This window comes from Vicugna pacos, chromosome X (genome assembly GCF_048564905.1).
Source record: "Vicugna pacos chromosome X, VicPac4, whole genome shotgun sequence".
NCBI classification, from domain to species: domain Eukaryota; kingdom Metazoa; phylum Chordata; class Mammalia; order Artiodactyla; family Camelidae; genus Vicugna; species Vicugna pacos.
Genome location: NC_133023.1, coordinates 1,257,057 through 1,272,195, shown reverse-complemented (window position 1 = coordinate 1,272,195; position 15,139 = coordinate 1,257,057). Strand labels below are relative to the sequence as shown.

Sequence of the window (15,139 nt, the reverse complement as noted above, 5' to 3'; positions counted from 1 at the left end):
GGCAAGAAGATGCTGTAAGGTGTGTTTCGTCTCTGCGTCATCCAGAGGAACTTGAATTACGGTGCTGAATCTTTAATTTTTATTTTTTAATCTTTTTATTTTTTTAATTATTTTTTTAATCTTTTATTTTTTAATTTAATTTAATTTTTTTTAATTTTATATTTTTAAGTTGACTTACAGTGTTGTGTTGGCTTCCAGCATACAGCAAAGTGATTCTTTCACACACACACAGACACACACACAGACACACATACATTCTTTTCCATTTCCTTTTTCCTCATGTCATTTCTCTATGTTGCACAAGATATTGATGGCAATTCCCTGCACTGTAATGCTGATTTTTTAATAGACCTGCACTTTGACTGATTTATTTTTTTTACTATGTATATAAACTAGCTTCTTTGTTTGTTTGTTTTAGAATACTTCCAGATTGACGGAAAATTTGCAAAGAGAGTCCAATGAGGTCTTGTAGGCGTTACAAAGTTTCCCCTTTCATTAACATGTTGCATTAGCGTGGCACGTTTGTCACCATGAATGAACCAACATCGATTTGTTATTACCGACTGGTTCGTAGTTAACGCACATTTCCTCAAATGAACTTTTTCTACCTCAAGACCCCATCCAGGATCCCCCACGACATTTAATCTTCACATCTTTCGGGGGCTCCTGGGGGCTGGGACAAGTTTCTCAGACTTGCCTGGTTTGGGAAGACCTGGATAGTTTGGGAGGGCTCCGGGCAGGGATTTTGTAGGACGCCCCTCTTACTGGGATGTGTCTGGGCGTTTTCTCATGGTTGGATGGGGTGGATTTTGGGGGAGGAAGACCACAGAGGGACACTTTGTGTCTCATCATATCCTATTGGGGTGATTACTATGAACATGACTTGTCAAAGGTGAGGTCGACCGTGATGGCTCGTCCGCCGTTTGTTTATCATATTTCTCCTCCAGGAAGGTCCACCTACCCCGTGTTCTCCATCCTGCACCACCAGGAAGGCGCTCCGTGCAGCCCACACTTCTTAAGGAGAGGGTAATTTGCTTTGTAAGTGGTAGAACTCTTCTCTGATTCAATGTCCTTATCTAAGAAGTGGGTGGCCATGCTCCTCTGTAGCACGGGTGGGGAAAACATGTACTATGAACCACGAGAATCTTGAACAATGAGCACACTTCTCTATATTAATAATATATAATTATAGAATTTCCCCTGTTCATTTCATCTCAAAGGTGTCACCATACACGTGGTGAAGTTATACTATAAAATGCACTGGACGATGTCACTCATATGTGGAATCTAAAAAAAAAAAAAAAAGACACCAATAAACTTAGTTACAAAGCCGAAACAGACTTACAGACATAGAAAACAAACTTATGGTTACCAGAATGGGGGACAGAGGGTGGGAAAGGATAAACTGGAAGTTACAGATTTGCAGATACCAACTACTATACATAACATACATAAAAAGCAAGGTCCTACTGTACAGCACAGGGAACTATATTCAATATCTTATAGTCACCTAGAATGAAAAAGAACATGAAAAGGAATGTATTTGTATGTGTGAGTGAAACATGATGCTGTGCACCAGCATTGTAAACTGACGGTACTGCAATTAAAAAAAAAAAACACTTAAAAAAATTTTAAAACGCCGTTGAATGTGTTTCCAAGAGAGAAAACTTCTGAGACTCAATTCCCGAAAAGCCAAGTTCTCGTCTGAGCAACTTGACTGCAGGAAGTTCCTCTTAAGTATGCAATTCCAACTTGCATCAAGTGCAAGGCAGCTTCCACGGGGCTGAACAACTTGCAGATGACCAACAGGAACTCTGGGTGGAATTGCTTAAAGTGAAACCTATCTGAAGGCACCGCTGAATGACTCCCCAGAACAGGCAGAAATCCGGGATAAGGAACTTGGAAAAACGAGGCACCGCACCATGAAAGTTTGGTATCTCTGCAGTGTTTCTGCTGAGGACCACCCTCAGTCCGATCATCCGGGGGAAGCTAATACCACCTCTGCAGATTTACTCACTGACAAGAGAGATAGTAAGGTTGCCCCCTGCAGGGAAGGCAGGGTTTAGAGTTGACATCTAGCCAAGTTAACAGCTTGCTGGACTCTTCAGAGAAAGTTAACTGAGCACAGAGTCTGTACAATACACCGACCACAATATCCGTCTCTCTCTCTCTCTCTCACACACACACACACACACACTCACAAATGATACACGTGAAGAAGTAGGAAAATATAATCTAAAATCAAGTGAAATAAAACCATATCCACTCACCCTCGATGACCCTGATGCTGGAAATAGCAGGTATGAACGTTCCAGATCGAAAAGGAAAATATACTTGTAATGAACGAACATGCTTTTTGATGGCTGAATAGTATTCCACTGTTTAAATATACAACTTCTTTATCCAGTCACCCGTTGATGGACATTTTGGTTGCTTCTAATCATTGTATTCTTTTTCCCCGATTTTAAAAAAGAAGTTAAACGGAGCCCTGAGGATTAACCTGAGCCCCTTGCGCTGTCTGGAGTGCACCTGATGAGGGTGTTGGCTTTGGGTCAACCAGTTGGCTGCTCTCACCCTGCTTCTCTAGCCTCCATTAGGGGGCCCCATTCTGTCTGACTTTCTTTTCCAGGGAGACTGTCCTGTCCCCCCTGGAGCTGTCCCTGCCTCTTCCGGTCCAGGTGAACCTCCCTTCAGTAGTGGAGTTGTGAAATCCTTAAAGACGCAGGAATTTATCAACCATGCTGGAGCAGGCCAAAGAGACCTCCCAAAGATGCCCACACTGGAATCCCCGTGGACTTCATACAGCACAACAGATGCTACAGACGTAATTAAGGTATGGACCTTAAAATAGGGAGGTGATCCTGGATTAACCTGGTGGGCCCATTCTAATCCCACGAGCCCTCAAAAAACAGAGAACTTCGTCCAGCTGGAGCGAGAGAGATGTAGCAGAAGGGGGAAACGGAGGGGTGATGAGTGCGGGATTTAGGGGACACCAGCTCAGACCAGACAGAGGCTTCTAGGAGCTGAGAGGTCCCCTGGCACAAGCCCCTGCACTGACCTCCAGCCTAGAAGCGGGGGCTTCAGCTCTACACCTGGAAAGAACTAGATTCTGCCGAAGCCTAAATGAGCTTCCGGACAGGCTCCTGCAGATCATTGCCACAGGGACCCAGTGGGTTCACACCTCGATGGTGACCTTGTCAGACCTTGAGCAGGAGACCCCACAGAGCCAACAGGCAGGACTTCTCACCTACGGGGCAGTGACGTCAGGCATCGGCGTTGTTTTCGGCTGCTACGGGGAGGGGCAGCTGATGTATTACAGGTGGAAGAGAAGCCAAATGCATATGGCGGGGAGGGTATAGCTCCATGGTGGAGCAAGCCCGAGGTCCTGGGCTCAACCTCTGGTCCCTCCATGAAAAAACAAAAAACAAAAAATTAGAAACAAAGCAAAAAAGTGCATATGGAAAAGAGCATTCACTTTTTAATGAATTCCAGGCTCTGTGATTTGGGGACCATGAATGGAAGTTACCTGGTGAAGCCCTGAGCACCTGCATTCACAGCTCCGGAAAACACATTAAAACACTGATGCGTGGAGGAGGTTGGCCAAGAGGGAGGAGGCGTCCGCTAGAATTGCTGTGTTCCGGGGATAACATGTTGTCACCGCACCCCCCTTTTTTGCAAGGTGCTTCTTTCAGAACAAACACCCGGGGACAGGTCCACACCCCCACTGCTGCCTGGTCTCCACCTGCTTCTTTTTGATGCAGACACCCCACACACCAGGGGCTCTCGCAGGAGGTCCTTTAGGGTGGGGAGAAGGATGACAGCTATTGTGACTTTCCCCGAGGCTCTTTGCTGGGCACACCTGAGCAAGCCTGGCACCCCTGGGTGCACCGTGCCAAGCATGACAGCCGGATACCAAGCTCTTGCAGGAGATACTGGAAAGGCTTCCTGGCCACCGTTTCCTCATGGGCACAGGCCAGAAGGACCGTTCCCAGCCCAGCCTTGAGCTGCACCAAGCAGGTCTGTATCTGAGCACCTTAGATCCACACAGGAGCCCACGCCAGGTGGCCTGAGTGGAGGGTGCAGCCTGCATGCTGGGGGTGTCCCAAGTCAGGTCAAGTGGGCTCACTTCTATGGAGGTGGGGGGAGACCCAGGGTCCAGGTTGGGGTCAGGGTTCCAGAGGGCTGTGGAGTGTGGGATCCTGGTTCCTAGCGGGAGCAGGGGGCCTGGTGGGGTTGGCATGGAGATCCTTGGTCCTCGGTCTCGGCGGGGGTTTGGGGTGGCGTTCTCTGCTGCTGTGTGCATGAGGGGTGCTAGTCTGGAGCCCGGTGAGTGTCAGAGTTAGGAAGATGCGGATGGGGGTCCAGGGTCCTGGTGGATCTTAACGTCCTTGTGGGGTCTGGGGCTTCCAGGTTTACTGTTTCTGTAAGGTCTGGGTAGGGGTCTGGGTTGGGGGGAAGTGTGGGGAGATGTGGGGTAGGGGGTCCAAGCTGTGACATGGGTGGGAGTCAGTGGTTCTAGTGGGAGTCTGGTGGAGGCCCCCACAGGGGTCTCTGGGGGGTCTGGTGGAAGTGTGGGTGGGGATTCCATGGCCCAGTTAGGAAGCTGGGTGGGAGTTCACGGTCCTGGCTGAGTGGACTGGGTTCTGAAGTCTGGGTGGGGTACTGGGGTCTGAGCAGGAGTCCCGCAGCCAGGCAGGAGCCCATGTTCTGAATGGGGAATTTGTGGTCCGGGGGGCTTCTGAGGTCTGCACTCCGGCTGGGGTTCAGAGTAGAGTCACAGGCAGGGGTCTGCAGCCCAGATGGGGGTCCTGGGGACTGAACAGGGGTCTGTGGCATAGGTGGGCATCTGGGTGGGGTGCATGGTCCTGGTGGTGGTTCTGGGGTCTGGGGAGCTGTCTCTGGGGGTCTGTGGTTTAGGAAGGGGTCCCAGGGTCTGGGTTGGGGGTGGGTCCTGCGGTCTCGGTAGGGGGTTCAGAGTCTGGCTTGAGGTCCATGATCAGAGTAGGGGGTCTACAGTTCGGATGTGTGTTCATGGTTTGGGGTCTGAGCTCCCGGCGGGGGTCCGCGGTTGGGCTGGGGGTGCACGGTCCAGGCGGGGGTCCCTGGGGTCCGCGGTTGGGCTGGGGGCGCACGGTCCGGGCGGGGGTCCCTGGGGTCCGCGGTTGGGCTGGGGGCGCACGGTCCGGGCGGGGGTCCCTGGGGTCCGCGGTTGGGCTGGGGGCGCACGCTCCGGGCGGGGGTCCCTGGGGCCCGCGGCTGGGCTGGGGCGCACGGTCCTCGCGGGCCCGGGCCCGGGCGGGGATCGGCGCGGGGCGCGCGGGGCGCGCGGGGCGCGTGGGGCGCGCGGGGCGCGTGGGGCGCGCGGGGCGCGCGGGGCGGGGCGGGGCGGGGCGCGCGGGGCGGGGCCGGCCGGGCGGCGCGCGGGCGCGGGGGGCGGGCCGGCGCGGGCGCGTTTCCGCCGTCCGGCCGGGCGCCGAGTCCCGCGGGCGGCGCGGAAGCGGCGGCCGGGCAGCCATGTCGGCTTTGTCTGCGGCGCGGGCGGCCCTGCGGGTCTACGCGGTGGGCGCGGCGGTGGTCCTGGCGCAGCTGCTGCGCCGCTGCCTCGGGGGCTTCGCGGAGCCAGGTCAGCGGCCGGGGGCGGGCGGGGGTCGGGGCGCGCGGCCGGGCGGGGGGCCCGTGGCGGCGGAGGCGGCGGTGGCACCGGGCCAGGGGCGCGCCCCTCGCTCGGGGGGACCCCCCGGGACATGGCGGGCGCGCGGCAGGGCCCCGCGTGCCCTTGACCCGGCGGCGGGCGGCGCCCCCGGAAGCAGGGCCCAGGCGGGCGCGCGGGGGCTGGTGCGCCCGGGCCGCGCCCCCGGCCCTCCCCGCCGCCCGCCCGGGGGGGGGTCCCCGGGGCCCGCGCGCCCCCGCCCAGCTCGGTTCCGCCCACAGGGCCGAGGGGGCGCCCGCGACACCGGCCGCCAGCGCCGGGCCCGGTCGGCCGGCCTTCCCGGAGGGGACGCGCGGGGCGCGCTCGGGGGCCGGGCGGCTGGGGGGCGCCCGGAGGCCTGGGGGGAGGGCGCTGCCGCTCAGTGGCCACTTGTTTCTCGGGCCTTCGCGACCTCCCCGGTGTCAGGACCCGTGGGCGTCCTTCTCGCTGACTGACTGGGGACTTCCGGGGTGCTGGTGGGCGTAGGGGAGCTGTGTCTGTCCATACTGGGGTGCCGAGCCCTTGACGCGGGGGAACCGCGGTGTTTCTCTCTGCCGTGATTTACAGGGCATGAGACTAACTCTAGGCTCTCGGAGCATAAATGACATTTCATCTTTTAGGTGAAAAATAACCATTTTCCGAAACAAAATATGCAGGGAAGTGAGTATGGTGGTGATGGTGGTGGTGGAGCCAAAGTTTGTGAGGGCAACAAAGGGAAATGTCGGAGTTTGCAGCCGAGAAAGGTTTATGGCAGGACCCCGCCAGGGGAAGGGGTGGCTCTTGCTTAAAGGCCCCAAACTCCCCATGGTTTGGGGGGAGACATTTCTAATAGGCAAAATGTGGGGTGGGGGCTGCAGGGGTGTGACTTGTCTTCTGATGGGCCGGTGGGGAGGCACCAGGACGGGGCTCCAGGAATCCTGGGCTCAGCCTGGAGGCGCCGTCCTCCACCCCGGTGGGGGCCTAGTTCCTGCAGGAGAACTCGGCCGCATTGCTCTGGATGTGCCTTGAGGGGGAAGCAGGACCCTCCCCAAGGCTGCACTCTTGTTTCTTGAAGGTTGTTCCCTTGTTCTCTGCATCCCCTCCCTTCCCTGATTAGCTACTGTTTTGACTCTGTCCTTTGGAACTCAGGGAAGGTCCAGGAGGCTGAAGGAAGTCTATGTCCCACTAACAAGAAACGGGAAGGGTTTGTACCGGGGGGACCCCACGGGGCCCTGCTCTGTTGCGCTGTTACCTCGTGGCCAGTCTCCTTACTGTGTGGTGCAAGGAGAGAGACACGTAGCCTAAGGTCTGCTTATGTTTCCACACTCCGGGCATGGTCCCCGGTGGCCCCTGGGAAGCACCCCTGTGCGCCCTGGAGAGACTGGGATGAAAAAAGGAAAGAGCGTCTGACCAGGATTGTGGTTTTTTGTTTTTTTTTTTCCCCTGTGCTTTTTGACCCATTTATAAAAATTTGCTTCTAAGTGGAATGGACTTTTGAGGAGGAGACATTGAACTTTGCCCTGGGCATGGAGGTAAACTGAAGCCAGTGTAACAGACCTGGTTCAGGTAGGGAGTAAGTGGGTTTTTTTTTTTTTCCTGAGAACTTTGGAAATTGTGCGTTGTCTGGTTTTATCAACTGAGCGTGAGTTCACATGGAAGAGGGAGAGGAAGATGCTAAAAAAGCAACGCTCTCCTGAACGGTGCTGGTTCTTAAGATGCGTTATCAAAAGCCAGGATCGTGGCAGACTAGCCATGACTTGATAGAGACGGCGTGTGAGCAAGGAAGGACTGCCGGGAGACGGCCTGATTCCCAGATTCTCTGGGCTGTTTGTGATTGCCTCTGACAGGTTAAATTTCTCTCCTGCGTCAGTGAGTCTTGGAGACAGAAATCTAATGTGTGTGTTTCAGAGGGCAGTTCTCATACCGTGCAGAAATTTCCCCTAAAAATGCTGTTGCAAAGAGGAGGCAGGCCTTCTGCTGAGGAAGATGGATTTCTACATTTGCAGTGACCCTCCACCGAAAACTATTCTAGGTCCCATCCTAGTTCCCAAACCATAGGGTGGTTTAAAAACAAAACAAAACAAAACCAAAACCCTCTTATAAAGAGAAAGTTAATTCTCTTTGTGTACCTGAGAACAGTTAGGGTCTGTGGTTCTAGGCAGTTTTCAAACTTTGTAATCTTAGGCTCTTTTTACTCTTGGGAAAAAGAAAAAAAAAGAAGAAGAAGAAAAAGAGAAAAAAAAGAAGAAATGAGGACCCATTTACCCCAAAAGCTTTTGTTTTCTGACGTTTGCTTATCAATATGGACCTTAATAAATTACATTTAAAGTAAACATAAATTTATATTAAATTTAAGAAATTTAAACAGAATTAAAAGAGAAATTGAAAACATACTGATGCATGTAGTGAAGATACCAGTAGCAAGCCTCTTGTCTGTTATTCCCAGTAACATGTTTTTTCCCTAATGAAAAATAACTATATTCTCAAAAAAAAAAAAAACCCAAAAAATCCAACCAAACAAAAATCAGGGAGAGGAATGTGTACGCTCCCGTAAGGAGAGGCGTGGCTGTTTGAAATACCCGCTGAGAAGTAGAAGGTTCTTCATGCTGCTGTTTCTCCCTGCATCTGTGGCAATGTTCCCTGTGTTGTTTGTAGCAGACAAAGATCTGGCCAGTCTCTCCGATGTGCGGAAAGGCAGGATCTTGCCGGAGCCCCGGCATCGTCTTGGCAGTGGTCCCCTTCGGGGAGGGAGGCTGCTGGGGCAAAACCTTGATTCCTGACCCTTGATGGACAGAGAGCTCTCTGTGCACCTGGCCCTGAAGACAGTGGCCGGCGGCTCTGCCCAGCTGCCTTAAACGTATCCTTTCAGAACCGCCCTACTGTGCGTGGCCTCCTTACTGGGGGAGGGGTCCCTGGGGGTTCTGACATCACTCTCTGGCCTGAAGGAGTTGATGGAGGCCATGCAGGCAGGTCCTCCTTAAGAAGCCTCTTTGTTGAGGATGCTTTGTGTGTGCAGATGTGTGCACCAGGACCTCCTGCCAAGTGCCAACAAGAATTCATCACCATCATCACAGTGAATAGGAAGATCTGATGAAACAAAACCTGAATCGTGTTGTCCAGGTAGGACGGACACTCAAAATCCAGATCCCAGTTGTGGTACCTGCTGGAATGGCTCACATCCCAGAGCTCAGGTGTGGTGCCCGCTGCACCGTTCTTGTCACGTTCGTTGAGTGCCTCGGCCACATCCAGGTGTCCCTTCCTCGTTTGGCTGAAGTCTCGTATTGGGGTTTCTCCTTTCTGGAGGTCCTGGCTGTGTTGGATCCTGCCATCCGCCCCGGTCCTGGAGACTGCGGGCCTCACCTGTGAGCTCTTGGGCTGGCGCTGGTCACAGCACCGCATCCTTTTGCCCCCATCCCCCACAACATGTGCCGTAAATCAGCCCCATGGTGCCACCTCTCCCCAGAAAGCCCCAGGCAGGCGTTGTTGACCTCAAGCCAGCATGGCAGGGCCTGACTGTCAGTGAGGACCTGGGGACATTCAGAGACTCCTGCTCAGCGCTAGGGGTGATGTGAACAGTCAGTATCTTTGAAGAGTTTTGTCTTCATCCTCAGAGTGCTGGGGCGGCTGAAACAATGTACGTAAAACTACAGGCATCCACCCTCCCCCTAGTCCTAGAGACCAGACGTCTGAGGTCAAGGTGTCCCAGGGCCGCGCTCCCTCCGGAGGCTCCAGGGGAGGGTCGCTCCTTGCCTCTTCCAGCTTCTGGGGGCTCCAGGCGTCCCTGGGCCGGTGGCCGCCTCCCTCCCGTCTCTGCCTCCATCTCCATGTGGCTGCTCCTGTGTGTCTGTGTCTGTCCTTGTCTTATGAGGACAGTGTCCTTGGATGCAGGGCCACCTCCTCCAGGAGGACCTCCTCTCAGACCCTTCACATCATCACTTCTGCAAAGACCTTGTTTCCAAATACAATCCCCTTGGCAGGTTCTGGGAGAACCATGAGTTTTGGGACGGGGTGCTTTGCAACCCATTCTAGTTACCAAGTTTTGGCTCTGAACATACTCTCCCTGCTCAGAAACTATCTGGTTGCTATAGTTTGTGGTTTAACCCCCAGAGTGCTGTACTGGGTGCAGACTTAACAGACACCATTTTTCTTTTAATTAAAAAAAATTTAAAAAAAATTGACGTACAGTTGATTTACCCTATTGTGTTAGTTTCAGGTGTCCAGCAAAGTGACTCAGTTATTTATTTCTATATATTTTTTTCAGATGACTTTCCACTACAGGTTATTCCAAGATACTGAATATAGTTTCCCGTGCTACACAGCGAATCCTGGTTGCTTATCTATTTTATGTATCGCTGTGTGTATCTGTTCATTCCATGCCCCTAATTTGTTTCTCTCCCACTCTGTTTCCCCTTTTGTAACCATAAATTGGTCTTCTGTGTCTGAGGAGCAGACAGACACTTTTTAGGAAGACTCAGCTGCCCTGAGTGGCAGCTTCAAGAGACCAGACGGGTGGACGTCACCAACAGCGGGAAGCCGGGGGGCTGGCCCTTAGACTGTGCAGACTTCCCCGCTGAGAGCCTGGGGATTCTTGTGTGCGTTCACAGCTAATGGGTGTTTCTGCGCCCAGGTGTGAGGGTCCACGGTGGGCTTTTGGCGAAGTTGTAGGGAAGGGGAAATCCATTATTGTCCCAACCCGGTTCCTGATCCCACATGCACCCGCAGTTCAAAAAGGCGTCTTTTTATTTTTATTGAAGGATAATTGATGTACAATATTGTGTAAGTTTCACATGTACAACGTAATGAGTCACAAGTTTTAAAGGTTATGGTCCATTTACAGTTATTATAAAATATTGAGTCTGTCCTGTGTGCTGCATAATACATCCTTGTAGCTTATTTATTTTATACATAGTAGTTTGTTCCTCTTACCCCCCTCCCCCTATCTTACTCCCTCTTCCCCTTTGGTAACCATGTTTCTTTCCTATGTGAGTCTGTTTCTGCTTTTTAAATATATTCATTTGCATCATATTTCACATTGCACATATAAGTGATACCATGTGATATTTGTCTTTGTCTGGCTTACTTCACTTAGTATGATCATCTCTAGGTCCATCCACGCTGCTGCACATGGCATGACTTCATTCTTTTTCATGGCTGAGTAATATTCCATTGTGTAAATATACCATATCTTCTTTATCCAGTCATCTGTGGATGGACATTTAGGTTGTTTCCATGTCTTGGCTATTGTAAATAGTGCTGCTGTGAACACTGGGGTGCACGTGTCTTTTCAAGTTAGAGGTTTTTCTTACTTTTTCCAAGATGTACCCAGGAGTGGGATTGCTGGGTCATGTGGTAGTTTATTTTTAACTTTTAAAGGAATCGCCACACTTTTCCACAGTGGCTGCACCAATTTACATTCCCTCCAGCAGTGTAGGAGGGTTCCCTTTCCTCCACACCCTGGCCAACATTTGTTATTTGTGTTCTTTTTGATGAAAATTTTCAATGAAAACCGTTCTGACGGGGGTAAGGTGATATCTCATCGTGTTCAGAAAAGCATCACTTTAAAAGAAAATTTGAAAAATTTTATGTAATGCCTCTCTGCCAACTGAATGAATGACTGCTCGCAGCAAATTAAGACCCTGTATTTGCTTCTCAGATTTGAGAAGCAAGTGGTGGTGGGCGGTGGGTGACACACGCAGGGGGGTCTCAGATGGGGCGGTGGGTCTTCTTGGGCTGGGGGTGGGGCCCTTGGGCGCATGGCCTCCCCCTGGGAAATGAGCCTGCTTGGTTGGTGCCAGGCTAATGGATCTCCTAGAACAGAATTCAGAACTGCTGAGGCGGGGCAGAGAGCTGTCGTGAGGAGTCCAAGATCTTCCAAGAAACCAGAACCAACGATGCATGTCTTCAGACCGGCGGCGCCTGCATGGAGGAGCGCGCTCACGTGGCCGACTCTCCCGTCTGCTTCGCAGCAGCCCCGTGCGCACGCGCGCAGCGGCCGCGGGGCCCCTTCTGTCCGCGCGCCCTCGGGCCCGCAGCAGCGCCGCCCGGGCCCCCCGCGCCCTCCTCCCCCCCGAGCCCGGCTCCGGTCTCACGCTGTGTTTGTCTCGCTGCTTCTTAGCAGGTCGCCCCGAATGAGCGGAGGCCGGGCGGGCAGGCCCGGGCGGCGGCGCGATGGAGGGCAAGAGCCTGGACAGCTCGCAGAGCGACCTGAAGCTCGTGGCGCACCCGCGGGCCAAGAGCAAGGTGTGGCGGTACTTCGGCTTCGACACGAACGCCGACGGCTGCATCCTGCAGTGGAAGAAGATCTATTGCCGCATCTGCATGGCGCAGATCGCCTACTCCGGCAACACGTCCAACCTCTCCTACCACCTGGAGAAGAACCACCCCGACGAGTTCTGTGAGTTCGTCAAGAGCAACACGGAGCAGATGCGCGAGGCCTTCGCCACCGCCTTCTCCAAGCTCAAGCCCGAGGCGGCTGCCGCTGCGCCGCACCCGCCGGGCGCGCAGGACCCGCTGGCGGCCGCCAAGGGGGCGCACGGCCACGAGGGCAAGAGGCAGCAGGAGCTGACGGCCGCCGTCATGGGCCTGATCTGCGAGGGGCTCTACCCCGCATCCATCGTGGACGAGCCCACCTTCAAGGTGCTGCTGCGGACGGCCGAGCCGCGCTACGAGCTGCCCAGCAGGAAGTTCTTCTGCAGCAAGGCCATCCCCGAGCGCTACGGCGCCGTGCGCGACGCGGTGCTCAAGGAGCTGGCGGACGCCGCGTGCTGCGGGATCTCCACCGACCTGTGGCGCAGCGAGAGCCAGAACCGCACCTACGTGACGCTGGCCGCCCACTTCCTCGGCGGCGGCGGCGGCGGCGCCCCCCACGGCCTGTCCGTGGGCTCCCGCTGCCTGAAGACCTTCGAGGTGCCCGAGGACAACGCGGCGGAGACCATCACCCGCGTCCTGTACGAGACCTTCATCGAGTGGGGCGTCAGCTCCAAGGTGTTCGGGGCCACCACGGACGGCGGGAAGGACGTGGCCAAGGCCTGCTCGCTGCTGGACATCGCGGTGCAGATGCCCTGCCTCGGGCACACGTTCGACGCCGGCATCCAGCAGGCCTTCCAGCTGCCCAAGCTGGGCGCGCTGCTGGCGCGCTGCCGCCGGCTGGTGGAGTACTTCCAGCAGTCCACTGTGGCCATGTACATGCTCTACCAGAAGCAGACGCAGCAGCGCGCCGCGCCCTGCATGCTGGTCAGCAACCGCGTGCCCGGCTGGGGCAGCACGCTGGCCATGCTGCAGCGCCTCAAGGAGCAGCAGTTCGCCGTGGCCGGCGTCCTGCTGGAGGACAGCAACAACCACCACCTGATGCTGGAGGCCGCCGAGTGGGCCACCATCGAGGGGCTGGTGGACCTCCTGCAGCCGTTCCAGCAGGTGGCCGAGATGCTCTCGGCCTCCAGGTACCCCAGTATCAGCATGGTGAAGCCCCTCCTGCACATGCTGCTCAACACCACGCTGAACGTCAAGGAGACCGACTCCAAGGAGATCAGCATGGCCAAGGAGGTGATCGCCAAGGAGCTGGCCAGGACCTACCAGGAGGCGCCCGAGATCGACATGTTCCTCAACGTGGCCACCTTCCTGGACCCGCGCTACAAGAGGCTGCCCTTCCTGTCCGCCTTCGAGCGCCAGCAGGTGGAGAACCGGGTGGTGGAGGAGGCCAAGGGGCTCCTGGAGAAGCTGAAGGAGGGCGCCTGCCGGCCCGCTGAGGACAAGGTGTACACCGTGCCCGACGAGCCGCCGGCCAAGAAGCGGGCGCTGTCGCCCACGCCGGCGCCCGCCAGCGTCATTAACAACATGTTGGCGGAGATCTTCTGCCCGACGGGGGGCGTGGAGGACCAGGAGGAGTGGCACGCGCAGGTGGTGGAGGAGCTGAGCAACTTCAAGTCCCAGAAGGTGCTGGGCCTCGGCGAGGACCCGCTCAAGTGGTGGTCGGACCGCCTGGCCCTGTTCCCCGTGCTCCCCAAGGTGCTGCAGAGGTACTGGTGCGTGGCGGCCACGCGCGTCTGCCCCGAGCGCCTCTTCGGCTCGGCGGCCAACGTGGTCCTCGCCAAGCGCAACCGCCTGGCCCCCGCGCACGTGGACGAGCAGGTCTTCCTGTACGAGAACGCGCGCGCCGGCGCCGGCGCCGAGCTGGAGGACGAGGACGAGGGCGAGTGGGGCCTGGACCACGAGCAGGGCTGCGCGCTGGGGGACGCGGGCCACGCCGGCTACCTGGGCGTCCGGGACGGCGGCTTCGTGTAGCCGGCGCGCCGGGGGCGGGGGTGGTGCGGGGGCCCTGGCCGGGGCTCTGTTGTCCGCCGCGACCCGGAACACGGAGCAAGAGAGACCCGGCTTTGCGGTGGGGACATGGGGCGTGCTTCCTCGCGGGGGCGGGGCTCGCCTCCCTGCCAAAGGGAAAGGCGTGACTTGGAGAAGCTGTAAATGTTGGCTCGTAGGATTCCAGACGCCTAAGTCCACGTCGGATGCTTTATTTTCTACATCATCCCCTTATCCCAGCATTCGCTTTCTCCGCCAGGGAGGGTTTGGGTTTAAATCGGAGAAAAACAAGGAAACGTCTGCAGTCGAGATCAGCCTCCTTCTGTCTCCTGCACACAAGCCGTCTCGCTGGATTTGAGCGACCTGTGGGTACCGGTGCGCACGGGGAGACACTGTACCCTGTTTGGAAGAGAGACTGGTTTTACGTTGGGTGGGAGGTGTTAAAATGGAGGGTGCAATGCAACCGCTTATAAAAAAGCAGAAAAGAGGTGTGGGGTGTGTTGAATTTTCCGCCGTTAATGAGTCTTTTTTTTTTTTTTTTTCCCCTCCCCTTGCCGGAATTCACGGTCCTTGCAAGCCCCAGAGCACGTGGGTCTGGAGGTGGTTTGGGTGCTTGTGCGGCTGGTGCTAAAACTTTGGGTTTCCCCAGAGTCTCTTTTCCTGGGACGAGACTACAGAAGGATTCCCCCTCCCCGCCCTGGAGAGCCTGCTCTTAAACACCGAGAACCCTGCCCTTTTTCTTGGAAAGAAAGAGATGGCTTCGCTGTCTCAAGAGACCCTCAGGTCTGAGTCTCAGGAGCAGGGTGGCCGGAAGGAGTCCCAGGTCCCGGCTCTGTAAGGTGTCCCCACTGTGCTCCCAGGCTGGAAGATCAGCCCCAGAGACGTACCTCCTGCCTCCACGGGCTATATTCTGCTGCTTCCATCCGGCCCCCGCAGACTTACTTCTTAAAATCTTGGCTTTCTGTAGCTCATGATACGTGTGTCCCTCTCGCCAGCAGCCTCTGCCTTTCCCCTGCTGGTTTTCCGAAGCCCTCGTCCGGTTGCCGGCTCTCCTCCCCGCCTGTATTTTTTTTTCTTATTCTGTGCTTTCAAGTTGGACTCTCGTTCCAGAAACCCCAGAAGTAAGCCGACTTCTCACTTACCTGTGTAGCTGGCGTGTGTCAGTGATGCCAGCCC

At 55.4% G+C, this 15,139-nt stretch overlaps 2 protein-coding genes across 3 annotated transcripts in view; both read left to right on the top strand.

Moving 5' to 3' along the window:
* Window positions 1-5,482: 5,482 nt before the first annotated feature.
* ZBED1 (zinc finger BED-type containing 1) lies at window positions 5,483-14,450 on the top strand. Of its 2 annotated transcripts, none has more exons than XM_072955883.1 (2): window positions 5,483-5,623; window positions 11,784-14,450. In XM_072955883.1, the coding sequence occupies exon 2, from the start codon at window positions 11,837-11,839 to the stop codon at window positions 13,946-13,948; it is 2,112 nt and encodes a 703-aa protein (XP_072811984.1). In that variant the 5' UTR covers window positions 5,483-5,623; window positions 11,784-11,836; the 3' UTR covers window positions 13,949-14,450. The 2 variants fall into 2 exon arrangements, with proteins under 2 accessions (XP_072811984.1, XP_072811985.1); XM_072955884.1 differs by having other exon boundaries at window positions 5,485-5,623; window positions 11,787-14,450.
* DHRSX (dehydrogenase/reductase X-linked) overlaps window positions 5,490-15,139 on the top strand; it is a 123,540-nt gene continuing 113,890 nt past the window's right edge. The window contains exon 1 of the mRNA XM_072955906.1: window positions 5,490-5,623. Within this exon, the coding sequence (XP_072812007.1) occupies window positions 5,515-5,623 (109 nt within the window). The 5' untranslated portion in view covers window positions 5,490-5,514. The remainder of the gene's footprint in view (window positions 5,624-15,139) is intronic.